The 24,362-nt window shown below is 37.7% G+C and overlaps 1 protein-coding gene across 3 annotated transcripts in view; it reads left to right on the top strand.

Annotated features, from left to right (window-relative positions):
* MACROD2 (mono-ADP ribosylhydrolase 2) overlaps positions 1-24,362 on the top strand; it is a 2,136,932-nt gene that overhangs the window by 1,234,153 nt on the left and 878,417 nt on the right. For all 3 annotated transcript variants that reach the window (XM_043478451.1, XM_043478448.1, XM_043478449.1), the window contains exon 6: positions 4,842-4,963. In XM_043478451.1, the coding sequence (XP_043334386.1) occupies positions 4,842-4,963 (122 nt within the window). The remainder of the gene's footprint in view (positions 1-4,841; positions 4,964-24,362) is intronic.

The following is a 24,362-nucleotide window of genomic DNA, read 5'->3' as shown; positions in this document are numbered from 1 at the left end:
ATGCTTATGAATATAAGAATGGAGTGAATGAAAGCAAAGTGTAATTGATTCTACTTCTAGTCTGACTGTTCATTAACAGTTTGAATGTGGCACAGTTGCTTCTCAAATGGAAAACGATGAGAGCAACCTATATAGGTCCCCTCATTTGTTTCAAAATTCATTATGCTAATATTTTTTCACGAATGTTTTTGCTGCATTTGTTTTATCAAGCAGAAGTCTGATCAAATCTTAGTAAATGATTCTACTGCTTTCAATATTTATTTGGCATTCCAACTGCACATTTTTCAATTTACACATTTAGAAATGAAAGCAGGCTCCCTCCGGCACCCGCTTCGAAGCAAACCTTCCATCCTACCCTCCTTTTCTATAGACTTGAGACTAATTTCCCAGGATGGAGCAAGGTGGAGGAGCCCAAGGTGGTGGTTATAGCTTCAAAACAAAAGTGCTGATTTACAGGCTGATTGATTTCAGAAACAGATGAACAAAAACAGGCTCATTTGTCTTGCCACAGGTTGGTCAGATAAAGCACGAAAAGGCCTGCCACCTCATTTTCCATACCTCTTCCAGGTGTTTGAAATGCTGATGAAATGCACAGATCACATAGCTGTTTTCTTGGCTTTCCTCAGTTGTGTAAGAAAGGGCTTCAGGTGCATCAAGACTGCTCTTCCTCTCTGGAATGCAGACCCAGACATTTCAGAGAAACAGCATTATTTTCATGACTCACAGGGAGAGATAATGCTGATTCTGTAACAGTAATCCCTGCCCTCTCATTTGCCTACAAGTTCCTGCCAGATTTTGAGACAGAGGCCAAAACAAAATTTTTTTTTGTGCTGGGCCAGGCAATTCTATCTAGGAGCCATAGTTGTACTGTGAGCTCCAAATTGGATGTATTTGCAATTAGTAAGCATATTAATTTCATATTCAATCTTCCTCTAGTTCTGATTTTTTTTAAATTAAATCAGCAGTTGACTTATTAAAATAATAGGTCTGAGAACTTCATACTAGAAATAGATTTCTTTTTTCTGATTAAAACTTTCAAGATCTACTCTTTCAGCAACTTTCAAATATACAACATGGTATTATCAACTGCAGTCACCATACTGTGCATTATATTCCCAGAACTTGTTTATTTTATCACTGAAAGTTTGTACCTTTTGATCTCCTTCGTCTATTTCATGCCTTCCTTTCTGTCCCCTGCCTCGGACAACCACCAGTCTGTTCTCTGTGTCTATGAGATTGCTGGGGTTTTTTTTGTTTGTTTTTTTGTTTGTTTGTTTTTTAACTCTACGTATAAGTGAGAAGGTACAGCATTTGTCTTCTTCTCTCTGATGCATTTTACTTAGCATAATGCCCTCAAGTTCCATCCATATTATCATGAATGGGAGAACTTCCTTTATTTTTCTGGTTGAATAGTACTCCATTGTATGTATGTATTATATATATAGCCCATTTTCTCTGTCCCTCCATCCATCATTGGAAACTTTGGTTATATCAATGAACTGTGCCATACTTGGTTGCTCAGCCGTGTCCGACTCTTTGTAACCCCATGGACTGTAGCCCGCCAGGCTCCTCCATCCGCGGGGATTCTCCAGGCAGGAATACTGGAGTGGGTTGCTCTGCCTTCCTCCAGGGAGTCTTCCAAACCCAGGGATCGAACCCACGTCTCCCGCATTGCAGGCGGATTCTTTACCATCTGAGCCACCAGGGAAGGCCAAGAATACTGGAGTGGGTAGCCTATCCTTTCTCCAGGAGATCTTCCTGACCCAGGAATCAAACGGGCGTCTCCTGCATTGCAGGCAGATCCTTTCCCAGCTGAGCTACCAGCTGGGCTGTTTTAAATAGTGCTGCAGTGAACATGGAGGGGCAGATATCTATTTGGGATGTTTTTCTTTCCATTGAATAAATACCCAGAAGTATAATTGTTGGATCATATGGTAGTTCTGTTTTTAGTTTTTTGAAGGACCCCCATACTGTTTTCATGCACAGATGCATGGAAATAATCATATCAGCTTTTCCTATGGTATCTTATTCATCTACCTCAAGACTTCGTATTTGATAAATCTGTTAACTCTAAAGAAAGCCCCAGGTGTCTGGGGCATCCTTCATTGTGCCCATGTTAAAACATGTCTACAATCCGCTTGAAATGGGTGGAATTGTGTGACAGTTGTAACCAATCAGGGTACAGTGATGGTGACGCTCTGTCAGTCCCAAGGCTGAGATAGAAAAGAGAACACAGCTTCCAGTTCTGGCACTTGGTTTTGAAGCCCTGAGCTGCCCTTTGAGCAATCTGACTGTTCTGAGGTTTCTTGAGAAAACCCAAACCGGCCTCCATGGTGAGTCCCTGGGACATCCCTGCTCAGCCTTAGCTGCTGCTTAACTGTGACTATACCTGAGGCTCCATGCCCACCAGACCCTCCAGCTGAGCTGTTTCAGAATTTTTGATCCGAAAAAGCCATAAAAATAATCAAGCAGTGATTTTTGTTAAGATAAAACGTTTTTGTTTGAAGATTTTGTTAAGATAAAATGTGTATCATGTCAATGTATGGCAAAAACCACTACAATATTGTAAAGTAATTAGCTTCCAACTAATAAAAATAAATGGAAAAAAAAATGTGTTACCAAGTTTTAGGGTAGTTTCTTGCATAGTGATAGCCAATGAGAATTTGCATGTATACAAAGTATGAGGCTAAAGTAATAGAATTCATGGTAAGCATGGAAAACTTATATACACAAATGTGTGCTGTTTCCATCAACAAACAGTTGTGTTGAGAAAAGTTTATTCACAGTCATATTGCCTGTGTGACAGTGTGTCTCCCTACTGTGACTTAGGCATAATTCTTTCTCCTACTGATCCACTGAGCAAGGGAAAAATGGATTAAATTTTCCATATTGTCCCTTTCATCTCTAAAAATTCTTGACTACAGTCTAAAATTCTTTGGCAACTGAGATACCTAAGATATATCCTGTACTACATGTCCACTTATAAGGTAGGTTGGACTCAGTTTGCATATTAAAATCATGGTAAAACTTTAAATATAGGTACAAGGGGCTTCCCTGATAGCTCAGTTGGTTAAGAATCCACCTGCAATGCACGGTTTGATTCCTGGATCGGGAAGATCATTTGGAGAAGGGATAGGCTACTTACTCCAGTATTCTTGGGCTTCCCTTGTGGCTCAGCTGGTAAAAAATCTGCCTGCAATGCAGAAGACATGGGTTCGATCCCTAGAATGGGAAGATCCCCTGGAGAAGGGAAAGGCTACCCACTCCAGTATTCTGGCCTGGAGAATTCCATGGGCTGTATAGTCCACAGGGACAAAAAGAGTCAGACTCGACTGAACAACTTTCACTTTAAACCCTTATCTTACTTACCTGCTTTGGGAAATCATGTTGCAATCATGTTGCAATCCTTGTTATTACACACAAAAACATTAGTATGTGTGTGTGTGTGCGCATGTGCATGCAAGCCTATGCTAAATACAACCTAATCTCCCTCTATTTTGTCTTTCTGTATCATAGCAGTTCTCACTTTAGAACCAGGTATGTCTGAAATAAACATCTGCATCAACTAACTGATAAGGTTTCTGCCTATTTTGATCACAAGATATCATCTTCAGCATTATCTGAACAGGGTTTAAATACTGTTTAAAGCTGTTAAAAGTTGAAATCAACATTTGGGGATTTCCTCAACATCAAATAATACTCTTGACATTTAGCAGACAATCAACAAAGATTTTTCTCTTCGTGATTTCTTTTCCACTGTTTAAAGTTCATATGCAATTTAAAACCATTAACTATTCCATAGCTGTATTTTAGTAAAGTGTTCTCATTCCTGTTACTGTTTTTGAAATTAACTGGTACTAATTAGCCAAAGCAAGTAATTTCATTTCATTATAATATTCTAATGCTATTAGACTGAATTTATCTTTTTTATCAAAGTTGATCAGTTCTTGTTATTCACATCAGTGGAATGAGTTGATAACAGATAAGACTGGGAAGCAGGAGTAATAAAGGCCTTTTCAAGTAATTTGGATTAAAATTTAGTTTTTTTCTTACTATCTTTATTGACTTAAAATGAGGACAGTTCTATTTCATTAAATTCCTAAATTTAAATGTTTATGTGTGCCAGACTGGCTGGTTTTATATGCAAAAGCAAGAACATTAAATATTGTATTTTAAATATAAATAGAGGTTGAGAGGTACACATTGATTTTTGCGGTTTACTATAATGAAAACTAGAAGTTAGGGAGTTATTAAGAACCAGATATCCCCAGCATATCTGATGTATGTGAGCATTGGTAGATTGCATTGTGAATTGTTATGGGTGTTTAAACATGATTACTTTTAGGATTATTATTATTTCATTTTTTTACTTTTTCAGAAACTTGCCCTTCTTTATAGTTTTTTATGATGTCTGACACTATTATCTTAAATACAAGGTGATATGTAACATTGGTTCTTCCTTCCCATGTCAGTTCAGAATGCTCATTTTGTAGGCAATTATTTCTCAGTTTATCTCCTACTGAGGATTTGTCTTTTGCCAGTGTGCCAATTATTCACATCTTATATTATAATTTGTTATGCTTGGATCTGACCAATAACAATGGAACAATTTACTGGTAGGGGATTCCTTTTCATAATTATCACCTTCCTGGAATATTGCCTACTTTAAAAAGCTATGCTATTTAAAATATTTTACCAGAGAAGCATTTGCATCATCAATATTTCTTAGCTTGCTTGTCTCTAAACTCTAAAACAAATAGCTAAAATAAATAAAGCAACAGTTATGTGAAAAGCAAAAAATTTCTCATTTACCCTATTTTTCCTTCCTTTTGCATTTGCAGATGTCATCCACACTGTAGGGCCAATAGCCAGAGGCCATATTAATGGTTCCCACAAGGAAGACCTTGCAAATTGCTATAAATCATCTCTGAAACTGGTGAAAGAAAATAACATCCGATCAGTTGTAAGTACTTTTATGCTATTTCTTATTCTTTTTCAGCCTTTATATGCTGGATATCAATCTTGTCCACAATGAAGGTAGAAAATAATTTCTGTTATTCAGAAAACTAAGTTTAACCGGCTTAGGAAGTGACACAGACTCTTGGTTATCATGACTCAACTTTTTTGTATGTCTGACATAATTGCTTAATTATTTTGAATTTAAAATGATAGCATCCCAGAACTGGAATCATCACATCTAATTTATTTTCTCCCTGTTGTCATTATCTTTTGAAGAAAATGTTCATGAATGTGTGTGTGTTTTAACTTGAAAGATGTTATTCTTTTAGGTTGATTTTGGTCATCCTAAATTAATGCTCTGTAGCTGGATATGCCACATCCCTTCTACATTTTACCCATTTAGGTGGGAGAGTTCAGAAAATGTGGATCCAATCTTTTCTCTTAGCAGTAGGCTGAGATGAAAGGGAGTCTCCTCTAGCTGGATTTGGAGGTGTTTGTTCACCTGCTTTTATTTTGTAACATGCCCTACATTTATTACATCTCAATTACACCAGGAAAATAAAGCTATGAGAAAAATGAGAGTGTAAATACACAATAGTAAGTTAATTGGGGCAGAATCCCTTGGGTTTTTCATATAGATGATAACCTTGCTGAAATCATGGGGCAGGAAGATAAACACTTGCCTTCTTAACAGGCTGAATGGATCAGCACTGCTTGCGAGTTCACAGAAGTGGTGGTTTTGTGGTATTTTATTATTTGCATGAGGAGCATTGGGAGTCAGACACATTTAGATAACACTGGATGGTCTCTGTACTTTTTGTGAATTATTATGATTATAAAGGGCCTTTTCCAATGTACATTAGTGGGTTTGCTTAAAATAAGAAGACTGTTTCAGGCCAATTATGCTGCCTTTTACATCTTTTCCTACTTGCTAACAGAGCTAGATATTTCATTTCATCCTTTGATTTAAAAAAATGTTTCTCTTTGCAAATGAATTAATAAGACCCTATTCTATCTGAGAGGAGAAAGTTGAAGTTCAAAGAGAATGATGCAAAGCAAGCTACCAAACCAGTTGACTCATTTTGTTCTCTACATGAAAACAACAACAATCAAAGCAGGCGTAAACATTCTGGGAATAATTAATATTTTGTCAATAATATAGCTTTTTGACTAAAAGAGGCAAATAGGGCTGAAATGCTTGGAAAAATGGATATGTATAGAAGTTTCCAACTTGGGAAATATGATCCCTGAGACCTGAAGTGAATTTACTAACCAATTCACTGGCATCTCTAGTAATTTCCTTGAAACCAGTAAGAAGAGACTAGTCCATTAGAGACAGTATATAAATAGCACTCATCCTTTCAACAGGAAAACTAAACATCTCTTAACTATTATGACCTTAAAATAATCACATCTGTGTTACTTTACTTGATACTGCAAAGTAAACGTGAAAGAATCATGGACTAAGTTAAATTAACTTTTCGGATACCCTACAGTGTGATACCCTAGTTGTCCCGATATTGGAATTAGGTCTACGTTGATGCATTTGATGATGATTTTGAGGGGTTAATTGCATGTTACTTGGATAAGATTATCAGGTGGTGGCACTTAAGTGAAGTTATTCTAATATTAGTAAATAAAAATGGAGATGGGAAATATCAGCAAAATATGAAGGAAAATGTCCAGCTAAATTAATCACTACATTCTTGCATGGGTTGACTGGAGTTGCCATCAAATATCTTGTCTCTTTTTAAAAAGAAAAAATTATTTTCCTCCCTTTTTTTTTCTTTTTTTAATTGAAATATATCAATTTTCAATGTTGTGCTAGTTTTAGATTAACAACAAAGTGATCCAAATATATATATATATATATATTTGTTTTAGATTGTTTTCTGTTATGAGTTATTGCAAGATTTTGAATATAGTTCCCTGTACTATACAATAAGATCTTGTTGTTTCTTTTATATATAATAGTGCACACCTCTTAATCTCAAACTCCTGACTTATCCCACCCCTTTGGTAACAAAAGTTTGCTTTCTGTGTCTGAGTCTGTTTCTGTTTTATAAATAAATTTCTATGTATCATATTTTTTAGACTTCACATGTAAGAGATATCATAAGGTACTTGTCTTTCTCTGCCTGACTTTCTTCACTTAGTATGATAAACTGTCTGTCCATGTTACTGCAGACGGCGTGATTCCATCCTTTTTCATGGCTGAGTAATATTCCATCATGCGCACATACTGCATCTCCTTTATCTGCTCATCTGGTGGCAGATACTTGGGCTGTTTCCCTGTCATGGTTATTGTAAACCACGTATGAACACTGGGGTGCATGCATCTTTTCAAATCATGGTTTTCTTAGGACATATGCCCAAGAGTGGGATTGTTGGATCCCATTGGACCTGGTAACTCTATTTTTAGTATCTCACACAACCTCCATAATGTTTTCCGTGGTAGCTGACTTTCTTTCTTTTCTTGAAGGAGGAAATGAAACTTTCTACTTTATATTGAGTGTCATGTTCTTGACCATCATTAAAAAACTAATGATGCTAATGTCATCAAATTGTTGTCATATGGGGGGAAATGGAAACTTTTTAGAAAAGTTATCATGACTGGATACATCTTTTATTGAACAAGTTTCTACATTATAGACATTACTATAGGTGGAGAGAAATGTTTGATATCAAAATCCTGGTTAGCAAGCTGGAAAATAAAGTTAACTTCAGTTTATTTATATGCATATCAAATAAAATTTCTCATAAACTCATTTATCAGATCATCTTAGTGTGACCCTGGAAAAGTCACATCAATATTTTGTAGCCTCAGTTTCCGTATGCAAAGAATCAGTAAATCATTACTGTCTACATCAGAGGCTATTGTGAGGATTAGTTGAAATAATGGATGTAAGGTAACTGGAAAATATAGTTCTCTATAAAAGTATTTGGTAATGTTATTTTAAGTGTAAGATATTTTCCTAGTTTATAATTTGGCAAGTTTAAGAGATTGAGAACATTTGTGCCTTGATATTCTGAAGACCAGACCTCTAGACATCATCATATCATTTCTTGATATTTTCATACAGAAATAAATCAGCATGAAGTGTTCAGTTAGTATATTTGCAAAGGAGAATCTCAGTTTTTCCTTCCTCCTGGAGATGCTGTCAGACCCCATAGATTAATTAAGCACCAGGTCCCATAAGACTGCTGCCCTTCCCCCGCCCTGCACGCGCGCGCGTGCGCGCGCACACACACACACACACACACACACACCCACAAACGCACACACATGTGAGCTTAAAATGCCAGTAGTCACAAGCTCAGGGTATCCCCCGTGCTTCTGATCTACTGGCCATAGATTGGAAGGTCCAATGATCCAACCCTCTGCTTGGGTTCAGTTAATTTTCTAGAGCAGGTCACGGAACTCAGGGAAACACTTATATGCATTTACCAGTTTATAAGAGTATGTGATAAAGGATTCAGCTGAACACCCAGATGAAGAGATACATAGGACTAGGTCTGGGTGGGTCCCGAGTGCAGGAGCTTCTGCCCCCGTGTGGTTGGGGTGGGTTATTACCCTGCTGATCTGATATGTTCACCCAGTGGGAGGCTCCCCAAACCTGCACTATTGGGATATAATGGAGACTTGCTCACAGGCACATGCGTGCGTGCTAAGTCGCTTCAGTCGTGTCTGACTCTGTGAGACCCCAGGTACTGTTGCCTGCCAGCCTCCTCTGTCTGTGGGATTCTCCAGGCAAGGATACTGGAGTGGGTGGCCATTCCCTCCTCCAGGGGATCTTCCCGACCCAGGGATCGAACCCATGTCTCTTGCATTGTCAGGCGGGTTCTTGACCACTAGTGCCAACCAGGAATATAGGCACAATCAATCATTAACTCCATTTCCAGCCGGTCTCCCCTGTCTGGAGGATAAGAGATAGGAATGGAAATCCCACGTTTCTGATCATGTCTTGGTTCTGGTGAGCAGCCTCCAGCCACAGTTCATCCAGAAGCCCACTCCGAGTCAACTCATGAGAACAACAGATGCTCCTAATGCTCTCATCACTTAGAGGTTTGCCAGGGTTTTAGGAGCCCTGTGTCGGGCATGGAGTCAAGGGCGAATATTAGAACAAGGGGTGCTCCCAGTGTTCTTGCCACCTCAGAAATTATAAAGGCTTCAGGAGCTCTGTGCCAGGAACTTGAGACAGAGGCCAGTTAGCTCATAATACTGTATTTAGGCAACTAAAAGCACTAATGTTGTGAATAACTCTTTGTATCATATTATTCATAATCATAAATGATATCAGTGTTAATATTACCAACTCACATCGTATTGACAGCACAGAACATGCCACAGACCTTTATGGCTCAGTAGATGCACCGAATCGAATTACATTACACTAATTTTGCCACCACGTGTAGCTATCTTAACTTTGAAACTAATTTTTAATTTTAAAGTTCTCATATATGATTAGTTTCTTCCATTGTGTTGTTTCACAATAACGCTATGAAAATGAATAAGGAGGAACAAAATATATAACAAAGTGCCTATAAGGCAACAAGTGTCACAAATAGAATATATTATTCTACTGGTCTGGATCAGCTAGGCTGTGCTGCAGCTACAAATAAGCTCAAAATCTTAGCGACCTGCATTCAGAGTCCCTGTCTTCTGGATGTCTCATTTTCTCTGGGTGGTGCTATTTAGAACTGACAACCTCCTCAGCCATGGAGCTTTGCAAAATCATGCATAAACATTTTACTGTGTCAGATTAGAAATGAATAAGTGAAATATTTGATGGTACCAAGTTTCTTAAGACAAAGGCTTTGGGATCATAGCAGAGGGTCAGAGATGTCTGCTTTACTCTAATTTATTGAAAGGAATATATTTTTCAAAATTTTACTGGCAGTAAACCAAAGAACATGATCATTTATTTATTTAATCAATAATAAGATTGATAATAATAATATTGTGTTCCAAGACATTTTATGTATCACCTAAGACCTACAGGATGTATGTTTGTCTCAATATGTATATTTTGTCTCAACATGTATAATTTGTCTCAATCTTCTGACAATCCAGAAAAATAAATAGACCCAGTCACCATGTCCATTGTATGATTTGAGAGTTTTCTCTAATTTTCTCATCACTTTTAAATATCTTCTCAGGGAAACTTGAAATTCCATAATTAATGAGTAATTTAGGATGGTCAGGCATTGTTCTTTCTCTGCAATTTTCCTTTAAAATGCAAATACTCATGAGATCAGCAGAAAATTAATTTCCTAATACCTTAAGTTGAGGAAATTTATCAAATTACTTTTCCTTTGGCAGGATAAATTAGAGGATGATAAAAGTACTAAACTCCTAAGCCTGAAGGAAGAGAATTAAAAGGTAGTCTGGAGGGAGGTTGGAAGAAGCAGAAAACAAAGTGAGGTGCAAAGAACTGGACTTACCTTTCAGTTTTGCTTAAAGGAGTTACTTTTAAACAGAGAAGAAGGAAAAGTGGTGATTACTTAAAACAGTCTAGAAATAAGTTAGTTATGTGGTTAATATTACATTTGTGGATACAATATTTTTGCTGTGAAAGAATAGTATTCCTTTTATTTATTTAGTTCCCCCATCAGGGATTGAATGCCTGCCCGTTGCAGTGGAAGCACAGTCTTAACTACTGGACTGCCAAGGAATTCTCTAATATTCCTGTTGTTAATTTAGGAGATAAAATTTTCTGAAATTTCTCTCCTCTATCCATTATTTTTTTCAATATACAGTTCTTTTTCAATATGTACCCACATGTTTGCTTTAGGTTGTAAAAGAATAAAAATAAATTAATCAATAAATCTAATGGTTCTTTTTACAGTGGCAGATTATTAATTAGTGCAGCTTTATTAATACCAAAGAATGCTTAAGTTTAGAGTTTAAACATGATTTTCATTTCAGTCTTACCATAAAGAGTTTCAGGTGAAAAAATCTATCTTTCATGCTTCCTAGATGTGGTGGGTGGAAGTACCTATTCCTTCCAAATTATTTCAAATATTCAGTTATTTTCCTCCAACCATAAATTCCCCTTGGGCAAAATTCAAATACATGCAAATTTACTTTTGTATACATTCTTGACAACCTTGAGAATGTTGATTCCAAGATAGGCATAAAGTGTAATGCTCAGTGTGGTGAATAATTAGAAATAGGATGACCTGGCAATAGGCATAAGGAAAAAAAATGAATGAAAAGTCAAGGATTCAGATCTTCTCAGTAAAAGGTAAAGATAGGTATCAAAAAAATAGATCCAAGTCTTAGAACCAGATTATTCTTTTTTTAATCAGTGTTTCACTCATTTTTAGTTATGAATATTTGGTTGTATTTACACAAGTTGGCTTTTAACTATTTAAAAATGGACAGCTACTCCAGAAAGTAAATCTCTCAGGACCCAACATGAAAAAAAAATTCTTCTTAAATATTTTGTTAAAAGTCATTTTATGTTGCTGCCAAAGCAACAGAACATAATTAAATTCCTTTATATCTTATGATGGGCTTCCCAGGTGGCGCTAGTGGTAAAGAAGTCACCTGCCAATGCAGGATAGATATAAGACTCGCCAGTTCAGTCCCTGGGTCGGGAAGATCCCAGGAGAAGGGAATGGCAATCCACTCCAGTATTCTTGCCTGGAGAATCCCATGGACAGAGGAGCCTGGCGGGCTATAGTTCATGGGGTTGTACAACGTCAGACACGACGGAAATGACTTGGCACGGCACATCTTATGATCTAATTTATGCAAGCAGTCGGGCTGTCACTGTCTGTAAATGTCCAGTGGCCAAGTCTGGGCCCTCTGAACCACGGTATTCTGATACATGTGACTTGAGAAATGAACAGTCAATTGCTCATGAAGGCAAACAACTAAATGATTTTGCTTTCTAGGAAAAGGTTATGTCCTGAGAAAATTAGAAGGATGTTGTGGGGACTGGAGGAGGATTGAACATATACAGAATATCCTTTTGAATATGTATTAGATAAAATATACAAATGGAAGTTGTTTACACTGATGAAAGTCTTGGTGAAACCTCAAGGGTGGAGATGGGGTTGAAAGCAGGAAGTAAAAAATTCTAGGTAAAAAGTGCTGGCAGATAGAAGTTAATAATACTGTATCCATTATCTCATGTAGAGTTAGATGTTGATGTAGAGTTATTAAAATAGCATACACATCATCTTATATGTTGTGTGGGTCTTTTACTGTTTTTGTTTAACTGAGCATAGAAATATAAGGGTTTTTGTCTTATGCTTAACCTCTCTCTCTCTATTTTCAAAATATTATTTTAAATTCCTCAGTGGCAAATTGTTTTACTACCAGGTTCAATTTGAGGAACCTAGTCCTTGCCATTCAGAAGCTGATTTCTTCTCTCAGCATCAGTTAAAAGGCATAGATTCATGTTTGTCAATGATATTAGGTATTTAAGAAAATGTGTTTTAACTGACAAAATACAGTGTATCCAGTTTGACATTCCTTGAATGTGTGCGTACCAAGTCACTTCAGTCGTGTCTGACTCTTTGCGATCCTATGGACTGTAGCCCTCCAGGCTCCTCTGTCTATGAGATTCTCCAGGCAAGAATACAGGAGTCGGTTGCCATGCCTGCCTCCAGGGGATCTTCCTGACCCGGTGATTGAACCAGTGTCTCCTGCATTGGCAGATGGATTCTTTACCACTAGCATCACCTGGGAAGCCTTCTTTGAGTGAAAACATGTAATTGAAAATAGATGTTTTTATGAAAACGAATATGATGCAAATATAAAACAGATTCTACTTAGGCTAAAAATGATTTTCCCATGAAGTCTAACTAATAATTGATGTATGAATTTGGTAGTTTTCTGTGATTATGGGCAGACTAAAGTTACTTACTTGTTTGAATGGTATATACCACTGTGGTTTACATATGAGCGTGGTTCTAGATGATTTATAGGATGAAAACAATTGCAAATCTTCACTGGTAAGAAACATCCAACACCAACAGAGATTCCTCAAAGCTAGACGATGTTCCCTCTATGAGTCAATAAATTTTGAGAATTCTAGTGGAAGAGCTGCCAGACCTACTATACCTCTAGGCACTGTGGCAATAAGCAGTTTTGGAATTCTGCATTTAATTGTTTCACTGTAGTGTAGGTTTTCATTTTAAGGCGTAGTCAAGTGAATCTTATTTTCTTTTACAAGTTCCCTTCTGAGAGGGTTGCCATGGCAATGAGTTCTCAGTCTGAAATTCTTAAATGCTGGTTTTATTTCATTATCTGAGTTTCCATTACAGGCCACATCAATCAATGCGGTCCTTTCTTCAAGAAAACTTCTTCAGCCTTAAAAAACTGACCCTTTAATTTGTTACCTCTGCTCCTCCAACTAACTTGATATCACAATTTTCCCAGCCCACTCTTCCTCTCAAAGCACCCTCTTCTGCAGTGCCGTCAGCCTGGCCTTCTTGTGTTTTTAGACACCATCTAGTCTTGGTTTTCGGTCCTCTCATGTGAAAAGGATGACGCTGAGTGTCTATGTGTTTCCTATCTGGGTTCTCGCAGCTGTCTAACTGATGTTACTATTAATAAACACCAAGAAGGAAAGTGCATTTCTATGCTTCGTTTGTTATTCAGATTCTCTAGCTGACTCCCTGTGTTTCCTTTGATTTTGCCAAGGAGGGTGGGCGGAGGCTAAACCAGAACGTTTCCTTCCTCTTTCTTCCCTACACTCACCTCTTAGGAGATGTCCCAATTGGGAAGAGGGGTACAAAAGATGGAATAATATTCTCATCTGGTTATTGTTGCTGGGAATGGCAGGTGACCAAGGGTGGCCAGCAGAGACGAAGAGGCGGGAAAGCACGGGGTGATTGTCAATTCACAGATCACTCTTGGGAGACTTGTTATAGGCCCAAGCTCATATGTTCGTATATGATCAACTTGTATCTTCCAATGGCCACAGCAGAACAATGATTGGCGTTAGAAGAAAGAGACCAGTCATTTAGCCACAAAATATAATAAGAATAGCTAGTAGTTTTTCACTTTGTGGCAGACACTGTGTTTTACTTATTTAATCACAGAGCAATCCTGAGTTAGGGTCTGTGGTTTCTTGCGCTTTATAGACGGGCAATATGAGCCAAAAGGACAATAAGTAAAGTATCTAAAGTCTCACCTCCAACAGCGAACGGAGGTGGGATTTGAAATGAGGAATTCTAAATCCAGTGGCTTTACCCATTGTCCCATTCCTTTTTCCTTTTCTCTGCTGCTTTATGTCTCTCTTCCCTGCCCCACTCTCTCTCGCTCTAAATGGTCCTCAATAGTACTGTCTTGTAGGGAGCGTTTTGTGAGGGTGGTTTTGGGCAATCACACTGTCCAGGATGCAGGTCAGGGATGCTGCAGCATGTGGGCTGACCAGGCATCCGGTGAGATCATGTTTTGCTGGACAGTAATGTAAGTGGACACCTGTTTATAAACAGCAGTGTACGTAAAAACAGTCTTTTTACTCTTAGTATATTACCATGAAATATATGGTCTACCATGAAAGTTAAGGGATGTTTGTGCTTAGTTTCCCGAGAATTTTCCCAGAGAAAATCAATCAGTCATGATGACGGTGGCACTTATGGTGGGCAATACAGCCCACCTGTTTGAGTCTGCATCTGCAAATGTTCTCTGGAGGATGATTCCAGGTAGGGAAGCAACCAGTGGACTACTCCATTGTATGTTGCTTGATTCCTTACATGCTGCGTTAGGCAATATGTAATTGTACCAGAGTCTTTACATGTTGAAAAAACAGAATTTTACTCTGTCACTTTCCTTTTATATCTCTTTCATATTACACTCACTTTCATATTACACTCATTATGTTGATTTTGAAAATTGATATATTTCTTTATTTGGGTTCCCTTGGAAGCAGACCCTGAGAGAAGTGTTTGTGTACAAATACTTTATTTAGGAGGAAAACGGGAAGCACTGTCAGAGAGAAAAAAAGTGAGAACGGGAAAGGAAGGTAGCCAAGAGTGATGTTCTCAAGCAGGTTATATCCGTGGGCAGCTGAGCCCCAGTCCTGATAGATTACTGTGCTAGACACAAGCTGTCTAAAGACTTTTATTCTTGAAGTCAGCCATCCAAATTTCTGCTTCTTAAGTATAGTGTGAGGTAGATGTTATAAAGATGATAGTTAATGAGAGTGTGAAATTCTCTGGAATGCATAGAATTATGGAAGTGAGTGTTAACACTTCAATAGTGGATAAATAGTATCACAATATAATGTCACCTAGGTTGAATTTGTTCTCAACATTTCATAACACCAAATTTTGATTCATCTTGCAAACTGCAAAAAAGTCGACCACCTTAAAGTTGCATGTATGTAAAATCATTCATCAGTTAAGGAGATGCGTTTTGTCAGAGTCATTTGATTATGAGGCTGCTTTTGGTTTTATTCCAATATAAGAATTCTTTCAAATTATCTTCTTTAAAAATTTTAGGTAATATGTTATCTTATGTTTTCTTCAACAATCTTTCAATATCAGTCCTTTCTATATGAGTATCTGTAACTTTTTGTTTCATCTCCTCCTGGTGACTCAGACAGTAAAGAATCTGCCTGCAATGCAGGAGACCTGGGTTCAATCCCTGGGTCAGGAAGATCCCCTGGAGAAGGGAGGAATACCCACTCCAGTATTCTTGCCTGGAGAATTCCAAGGACAGAGGAGCCTGGCTGGCTACAGCCCATGGGGGTCTCAGAGTCAGACAGGACTGAGCAATTTTCACAATGTTGAAAGACTTATTGTTAGTCATTTTTGCATTCTGCATATGTAAATCTACCAGCAAAGACCAAAGAAAATATATTTACAAGTGAAAGTATAAAATACATCAATTTGGCTGGATTTGTCAACTTAACAATTTTCAGTTCTTTTTTCAGACTAGAGAACGTTCTCAGGAATATCATTACTAGTTTCTACAACAGTGTCTTTCAGAGGAAATACTAGCCAAGGACACTGTCAAAGAAAGTATATTGTAGTGAAATTTGTATGGAAACAGTAAGCAGATTTGTAGTGCAAGCTTTTGTCTTGAGTGTTTTATTTTTCCCAGACCTGAGAAGCAGTTATTAGATCACTGTATCATGAGGAAATAGTCAATTCAAAACATGGACCACAGAGGCCCGGGCCTGCCATTTGGTTTGAACAACGGGCAATTTTTACATACATCTAGACAGCTAATAGCGTAGAGCAAAGGCAATGGCTTTGAACTGTGCATTTCTTTTTCTTGCAAATGTTCAGATATTTTCTTTTTATAAGAGCAATTTCAATGAATGGAATCTAAGCTATTCTTGAGCTGTTCAACTGAGATACGAAAAGAGCAAAACAAATAAAACCAATAAAAATTTTAAAGTAAAAATAAATTTCTCAGTATCGAGAAAGCTCTCTAGACTTGTTTATGTACAATTCAATAGAGTTGCAAAGAGGGTTTTTTTTTAAATAGAAGATTTGTTACAGATTGGGTTTAAGTTACACCCTAGCTATCTTTGTTTTTAAAGTGCAAGCACGTGCACACACACACCCACACTCACTTGTAAAATGTCTAAAGGGTGAAATTCTGCTTGGACAGTGTTTCATGAAAACGGTATAGTGTTGTGGGTATAATTAGGGCTTACATAGAGGGGTGTATTAATCGCTGATATTTTAGCTGAATAACTTTAGTGCAGTCTTTTCATTTATTTTGAGTCCATTGTTTGGGGAGTTTCCTTGTTGCAAGCTATCCTAAAGGCTACACAACAGAAAAGCTTACAGTCCAAACTAGGCGTCATGAGCGACATAGCTTTTTCAATTGAGGGAAAATAAACTAGGGGACAGAGAGGGGGTTAAAGTTTAATGCATTTGGGCCGGGTGACAAAGTGTGGAAGGACCACCTATATTATTTGTGGTTGCACTGCGTTCCCATGCCTTCTCTCTCTACCAACTCAGCCTTTTCTGTTCCAGTCTGGATAGGAAGACTGGAGTTGAGTTTGAGCAGGAGACATAGCAGATGGCGAGTATCTGGGGCCAACAGCACACACCTGCTCCATCATAAACACACAGGGACAAGGGCGCCTGCTGGCGCTGGCTCATCAGTTAGTTGATGGACAGCATCTGTATTTCTAAGTCAGAGCAGATGTAGTGCAAAGTGAGACCATGATGGGTATCACAAATTGAAAGTAGCTTTAGAGCTCATATCACTAGAGGTGATGCCGCCCTAGAGCTAGCATGATTCATGCTCATGACTTGGTCTTATTGTCTCTCTCTGTTTAGAGATGGCACTTTTGTTTGTTTCATCCCTTCTATCACTGGTCATGTCTCAGAGTTTATTAACTTGGAAAAGTATGTGACATTCTGTGAATCATACCTGTATCTCAAACTCTGCCTTCTTCGTTTTTATTATTACTCACTACATGAGTTTCATACATTCCATATATTTTTTCTTCTGCAGAGGAATTGGATATTCTTCAATAATACTATAAATACAAGAGATGACACATATCAATAACTGATTACTGTAACAGAAATAGATGGTTCTGTGGGTGTTTATTATCGACATCCTTCCATATCCTCAAGGGATTGGTTCCAAGACCCCCACAGACACCTGACTCAAGGATGCTCAAGTCCCTGCTATAAAATGACCTAGTACTGTCAGCCGCCCATCTCCACAGGCTCTGCACCTACAGATACGGGGGGTCCACTCTGTACTCTTTTCTCTATTTTTTGTGCCTGTTTGAAATGTTCTATAATAAAACAAACTTAGATGTTTAAAAGATATAAAAAAACAGTGATTCATGATATTAGTATATACATCCTAGGGTTTCCATGAAGCTAAAATGAAACAATGTTTATAGAAAGCTTAGAGGACTACCTGGTAAGGTTTATTAATGGTGATTTGTCCACCATACATGTATCAAGCAACAGACATGTTTTAATCACCCTTCCAAGTTGATGGGATATGTTGACCCTCATGGAGCTTGCATTCTACTAGTAGTAATTTTCACTATTAAATGATTTCACGATATTTCTAGATGCTGCAGCTTTTATTGTTATTGTATTTCAGGGAAATTATCTCATCATCATTCTGTTTTTTTTTTAACCTTACTTTTATGATTCCTGAATCTTTGAGAAGCTCAGAAGGCAAGAGAACTGAGTATAGATCCACCAAATGGTGGTTCTATGAAATGGTAATAACAGAGCTCTCAGTTAACATATTAATACATTTATAAAGATAAATGGTTACATGACTGGCCCTATAAAGAGGGCACAAGAGCTCTTTCTGCAGATCAGGTTTGTTGGACCTCTGATAATTGATCAGAAATCTGTCTGGAGGAACAGTTGAGACAAGCCACTACAGAAGGTCTTCAAAACAATGAAAATCCAGAAATGTCTCTTTGTAAAAGTTATGTACTAAGGATATTTCCCTACTAAAATGGAAGAGCTAGAATCTGTGCCAAATGCTTGAAATTTCTTGGAATGTTTTGATACCATGGGGAGATGGAGGTCTTGTGTAAGAGTGTGGTCAGCAGTCTGAGTAAAGAATAAGTGACATGTTCTACACCTTAAAATAGATTTCTCCATCAGGTCCATGCTTAATGCAAAAAGCTAAGCTCTATTATTTTTTTCCATCAACAAAACTATAATTAGATCCCTCAAGACTTGTATTAAATATTAAAGAAAAGATATTAACTTTATAGTAGAGAAACGCATCAGATACCACCTTAAGCAGTTGATCAAGATTAACTATCAGTGATAAGACATATCAAAATCATGAGCCTCTTGATGTGATGGAATAAAGAGAGCACTTCCTTATTTGCTGTGATATTTTTGCCAAAAACATAACCTCAGTTCACTTGCAAGAAATCATCAGGTAAACTCTAAAGGAAGCATGTTCAGAGAAGTAATGAATCAATACTCTTCAAAATACTTGTCAAGGTCAAGAAAGACAAACAGAAGCTAAGTTTGTTTTCTTTCTATTTTGTATGGTATATTACATGACTTGTTTTTGAATATTAAATAAACCTTGCCATTTTTGGATTAATTTAATTATTTTTATGTATTGTTGAATTTATTTTCCTAATAGTTTTGAGGAGTTTTGCAATCTGTATTCATGAGAGATCTTAGTCTGTAGTTTGCCTTTATTGTAATGACTTGTCTGGTTAGGGTGTCATAGAATAAGTTAAGTGTTACCCCTTTTCAGTTTTTTGAAAGAATCTATGAAGAATTGATATTTATTCTTTAACTGTTTAGAAGTAAATGTAATATGTTTTGAAATACTATATGAAAACATATTCATTTAGTTCATACTTGTGGTCTCCAAGAAATGACCTAGAAATGAGAAATAATTCTACATTATTAAAAAATGTAAAAAAAATGAGAAACTCATAGAGCCCACATAGTGTTTTTCATTTTAATTAAAGATATTTGTTTATGGGTTTTGTTATTCCACAGTCGCTTTGCCAATCGTGGATTGTGGCCCCATGAAGCTCTCTAGAATGGCATATCGTGTGCAGGAGGTTAATAGGGAAGTGGCTTTGTGACAGACCTCCTCGGAAGGGACTGGAGGTAGAATGGGTCACAGGAGGAAGGCAGACAACAAAACAATAATTTTCCAGGCAAGAACACTGGAGCGGGTTGCCACTTCCTACTCCAAGACATCTTCATGACCCAGGGATTGAACCTGTATCTCTTCTGTTTCCTGCATGGACAGGCAGATTCTTTACCTCTCCACCACTTGGGAAGCCTGCAGGTTGGTACGAAAAGCCTGAAGCTTTAACCATGACAGTTAGTCATTGGTTGCAGACTATACCCAGGAAAGGGCATGATCTTGGGGTAAGTCACCCTCCTCAGTCAGGAGCAATTCCTGGAGGGGATATCTGTGGGGACTGCCAACTGCTGTCCTCAGTGATACTTCACGGTGTCCATCACACCACACAGCAATACAAATTAGGACTCTTTTTGTTTATTTTGTTTGTTTTTTATTGGAGTCCAATTGATTTACAATGTTGTATTAGTTTCAGGTCAGGTATATACAGCAAAGTGATTCAGATTTTTTTTTTTTTAAATTTTTTATTAGTTGGAGGCTAATTACTTCACAACATTTCAGTGGGTTTTGTCATACATTGATATGAATCAGCCATAGATTTACACGTATTCCCCATCCCGATTCTCCCTCCCACCTTCCTCCCCACCCGATTCCTCTGTGTCTTCCCAGTGCACCAGGCCCGAGCACTTGTCTCATGCATCCCACCTGGGCTGGGGATCTGTTTCACCATAGATAGTATACATGCTGTTCTTTTGAAATATCCCACCCTCACATTCTCCCACAGAGTTCAAAAGTCTGTTCTGTATTTCTGTGTCTCTTTTTCTGTTTTGCATATAGGGTTATCGTTACCATCTTTCTAAATTCCATATATATGTGTTAGTATGCTGTAATGTTCTTTATCTTTCTGGCTTACTTCACTCTGTATAAGGGGCTCCAGTTTCATCCATCTCATTAGGACTGGTTCAAATGAATTCTTTTGACGGCTGAGTAATATTCCATGGTGTATATGTACCACAGCTTCCTTATCCATTCATCTGCTGATGGGCATCTAGGTTGCTTCCATGTCCTGGCTATTATAAACAGTGCTGCGATGAACATTGGGGTGCACGTGTCTCTTTCAGATCTGGTTTCCTCAGTGTGTATGCCCAGAAGTGGGATTGCTGGGTCATATGGCAGTTCTATTTCCAGTTTTTTAAGAAATATCCACACTGTTTTCCATAGCGGCTGTACTAGCTTGCATTCCCACCAACAGTGTAAGAAGGTTCCCTTTTCTCCACACCCTCTCCAGCATTTATTGCTTGTAGACTTTTGGATAGCAGCCATCCTGACTGGCGTGTAATGGTACCTCATTGTGGTTTTGATTTGCATTTCTCTAATAATGAGTGATGTTGAGCATCTTTTCATGTGTTTGTTAGCCATCTGTATGTCTTCTTTGGAGAAATGTCTGTTTAGTTCTTTGGCCCATTTTTGAATTGGTTTATATATATATATATATATAATTTCAGTTCAGTTGCTCACTCATGTCTGACTCTTTTCGACCCCGTGGACTGCAGCACGCCAGGCTTCCCTGTCTGTCACCAACCCATGAAGCTTGCTCAAGTTCATGTCCATCAGGTCGGTGATGCCATCCAACCATCTCATCCTCTGTCATCCCCTTCTCTTCCTGCCTTCAATCTTTCCCAGCATCAGGGTCTTTTCCAGTGAGTCAGTTCTTCGCATCAGATCACCCAAGTATTGGAGTTTCAGCTTCAGCATCAGTCCTTCTAATGAGTATTCAGGACTGATTTCCTTTAGGATGGACTGGTTGGATCTCCTTGCAGTCCAAGGGACTCTCAAGAGTCTTCTCCAACACCACAGTTTGAAAACATATATATATAAAGCATATCCATATATACACAATCTTTTCAGATTACTTTCCTTTATAGGTTATTACAAAACATTGAGTATAGTTTCCTGTGCTATACTGTAGATCCTCATTGGTCATCTATTTTATATGTAGTATACATAGTAGTGTGTATGTTAATTGCAAACTCCTAATTTATCCCTCCCCCCATTTCCCCTTTGTGAATAGAATTAAGACTCTCAACCAGAACTTTGTCTTGCTTCAAAGCCCAAGGATTTTTAAACCTAATGGCTCTAGTAAAATAAGAATTGAAGCAGAATATTTTGCGTCTCTTGGGGATGTGAATGAAAAGGATAGCAGGCTGAGGATCATGTTTACTGTTCAGTCGCAGAACCATTTTGGTCCATGTTGAGATGGTGGGATCGCAGTGGAGGCTCCCTTTATTGGCAGAATTGACACAACCCTCTTTCAGTCTTGTGCTCTTTCATTTCCTTCAGTTCCTTTAGTTATTTTTCTTGGCAATTTGGCACATTTGCAGGAAAAAAAATATACACTCACATACATACATGCACACATAGGTCAATATAGACATATCTTAAATTATCTGTATACCTGCAGTAGGACTGGCTTATATTGGCTTGTAAGAATGGATACAAGTCCATGAATTTTATAAGCCAATGGTTGAAACATAGCCTATGTTAAAAACAAATTATGTAAAAATTGGATTTTATATTTTGACACATATCACTCTTAAGTATTTTATTGCATTTTACTATTGTCTATAATCTTGGGTTTATTTCTGTCTGTGATAACTGGATGGTAGAAATGCTGTATGACAGTGGCTGCCTTACATCTCTTCCCAATTCCGCCTTCAGTGACATTGCATAGGTCACTTTAAATTGGCCAGCGTGAAAGTATTTACACCGCAGAAATCAGCAAATGTATAACTTGGGGCTTTGTTTATTGTTTTGTCAATTGTCTTGACTTAAGAAAGTGATGAAAAATGTTAATAAAGCAGATCAAATGTGTTGTGTCTATAGCTGTTACATTGTGAAAACCACAAGAAATCACAGAACTATTTCTCCAGTATTTGAAAACCATTATTCTATTCAGCAAAGAAGCTGCTAACATATTGACAAGTGAGTCAAAGTTTTGATATATATCCTTGTTATTTTGTTTTTGTCTTATTCTTAACATAAATAAAAAATATCAACAACATGGACATTGGGGCTACACTTGTTTGTCAGTTACTACAGAATTTGGTTATATATGTATTTTAATACTATATATGTATGTGTGTATGTATATATGTATATCATATATACATATATAGTATATATGTTCATATATGAAATACTATGTGTATAGCATATATATTGTGTGTATATAGTATATACATCTTTGTTTTTTAGGAATCATAGATACAATTGCTAAAACTATTTAACAACCTTGTAAGTGTTCCCAACTGTAGGAAAAAAATTTCATGAACAGAGCCTTTAGAGTTTCCAGACATGGTAACTATATTTAAAAATGAAAACTATGCTGGAGAGTGAAAAAAGTTGCAAGGAAACCCAATAATACTCTGATTTCCCCTTAATTATAGCTGTCGTTTTCTCTTTAAATTGAACTGTCATAAGCAAACTGTCTCACACAGATGTCCTAATGGGAAACACACAGCTTCTGGGGTCTCTGCTTTGCCATTGCGTGCTGGGCAGGTGCTTCTCTGCCCATAGGCTGATCCAGCATTAAGAGAACAGGCAGAGAGGGCCTCTCAGACCTTGTAGAAATGACCACAACTGCTTGTAGATCAGTTACATTATTTTAAAATGAGTGTGAATCTACATACCTCACAATCTAACACACAAGAGCCTAGCACAGTGCTGCAAACCATATGCAATGGAACGAACTACATTTGAATTCGGTTTCCTCTTGGAAAAATTGAAGAAATAGCTCTGTACCATTTGCATAAACTAAGGGTTCTTGGTAATGCCTTTCAGCGAAGAGTAGGGGCTCTGTCAATATTTTCTGTTCTAAATTTTATAAATAGTTGTGTATCTGATTATCTATAATTGCCACTAATCCAGTCATATCTATTCATGGGTATTTGTAGGTCAAAGTCAGAGAGACAGGAAGGCTAGCTTTCTTCCAGTGCCATACGGTATTTATTCTTTGGAGGAAAACTTATTTCTTTTCTTCTGTAACATCTATGAGTTACCTTGTTTGTGCTATAAGCATTAGATCAAAGATATATTAGCAGTATTAAGGTATTCTTATTACTGCTCATTTACCAGTGGCACAAAGGCATAATCTGGTCACTCTGTGTGTAAGTGATGGTTTGTGTATCCGGTAAGCCAGCATACTGAACGAGGATTTTCAGTGGGATCTTGAGGCGTGAAAGGCTTTGAGGCGTGCAGTGCTTGTTGGTTTGATGTCTCACTGATCCCCAGATTGGTCTGACTTACGTGACTGACTGGGCAGACACTGTCTCCCCTTCTCACAACTTTATGTGCATCGTCGCAGAAGTTACTGTTTTTTTGGACAGAAAAGCATAACTTTCGTAGAGAAAGGCATTCTGACAGTTTTTATTTACAAAAAGTCTAAAGAAATCTGAGGTTCTGATTTTATTTTGTTATTTGGAATTCTAACTCACTCAACTGCCATATAATATATTTTAAAAATTACGGATAGTTAGAAACCTTCTTCTGAACAATGCAGAGAAAGCTGTACAAACGTTTCTTCCTCTGTGTAACTAAAAATCAAATGCATCAGGCAACAGATACAAAGAAAGCACACACTTGTCAATGTTTCCAATTGCTATGGTTACTTAGTCACTAAATTGTGTCTCTTCTGTGACCCCAGGGACTGTAGCCTGCCAGGCCCCTCTGTCCATGGGATTTCCCAGACAAGAATCCTGGCGTGGATTGTGTTTCCTTCTCTATGGGATCTTCTTGACCCAGGGGTTGAACCGCATCTCTTGCATTACTGGTGAATTCTTTACAGCTGAGCCACCAGGGAAACCCATGT

This window comes from Cervus canadensis, chromosome 10 (genome assembly GCF_019320065.1).
Source record: "Cervus canadensis isolate Bull #8, Minnesota chromosome 10, ASM1932006v1, whole genome shotgun sequence".
Lineage (NCBI taxonomy): Eukaryota > Metazoa > Chordata > Mammalia > Artiodactyla > Cervidae > Cervus > Cervus canadensis.
This window is presented reverse-complemented; position numbering and strand designations above follow the sequence as displayed.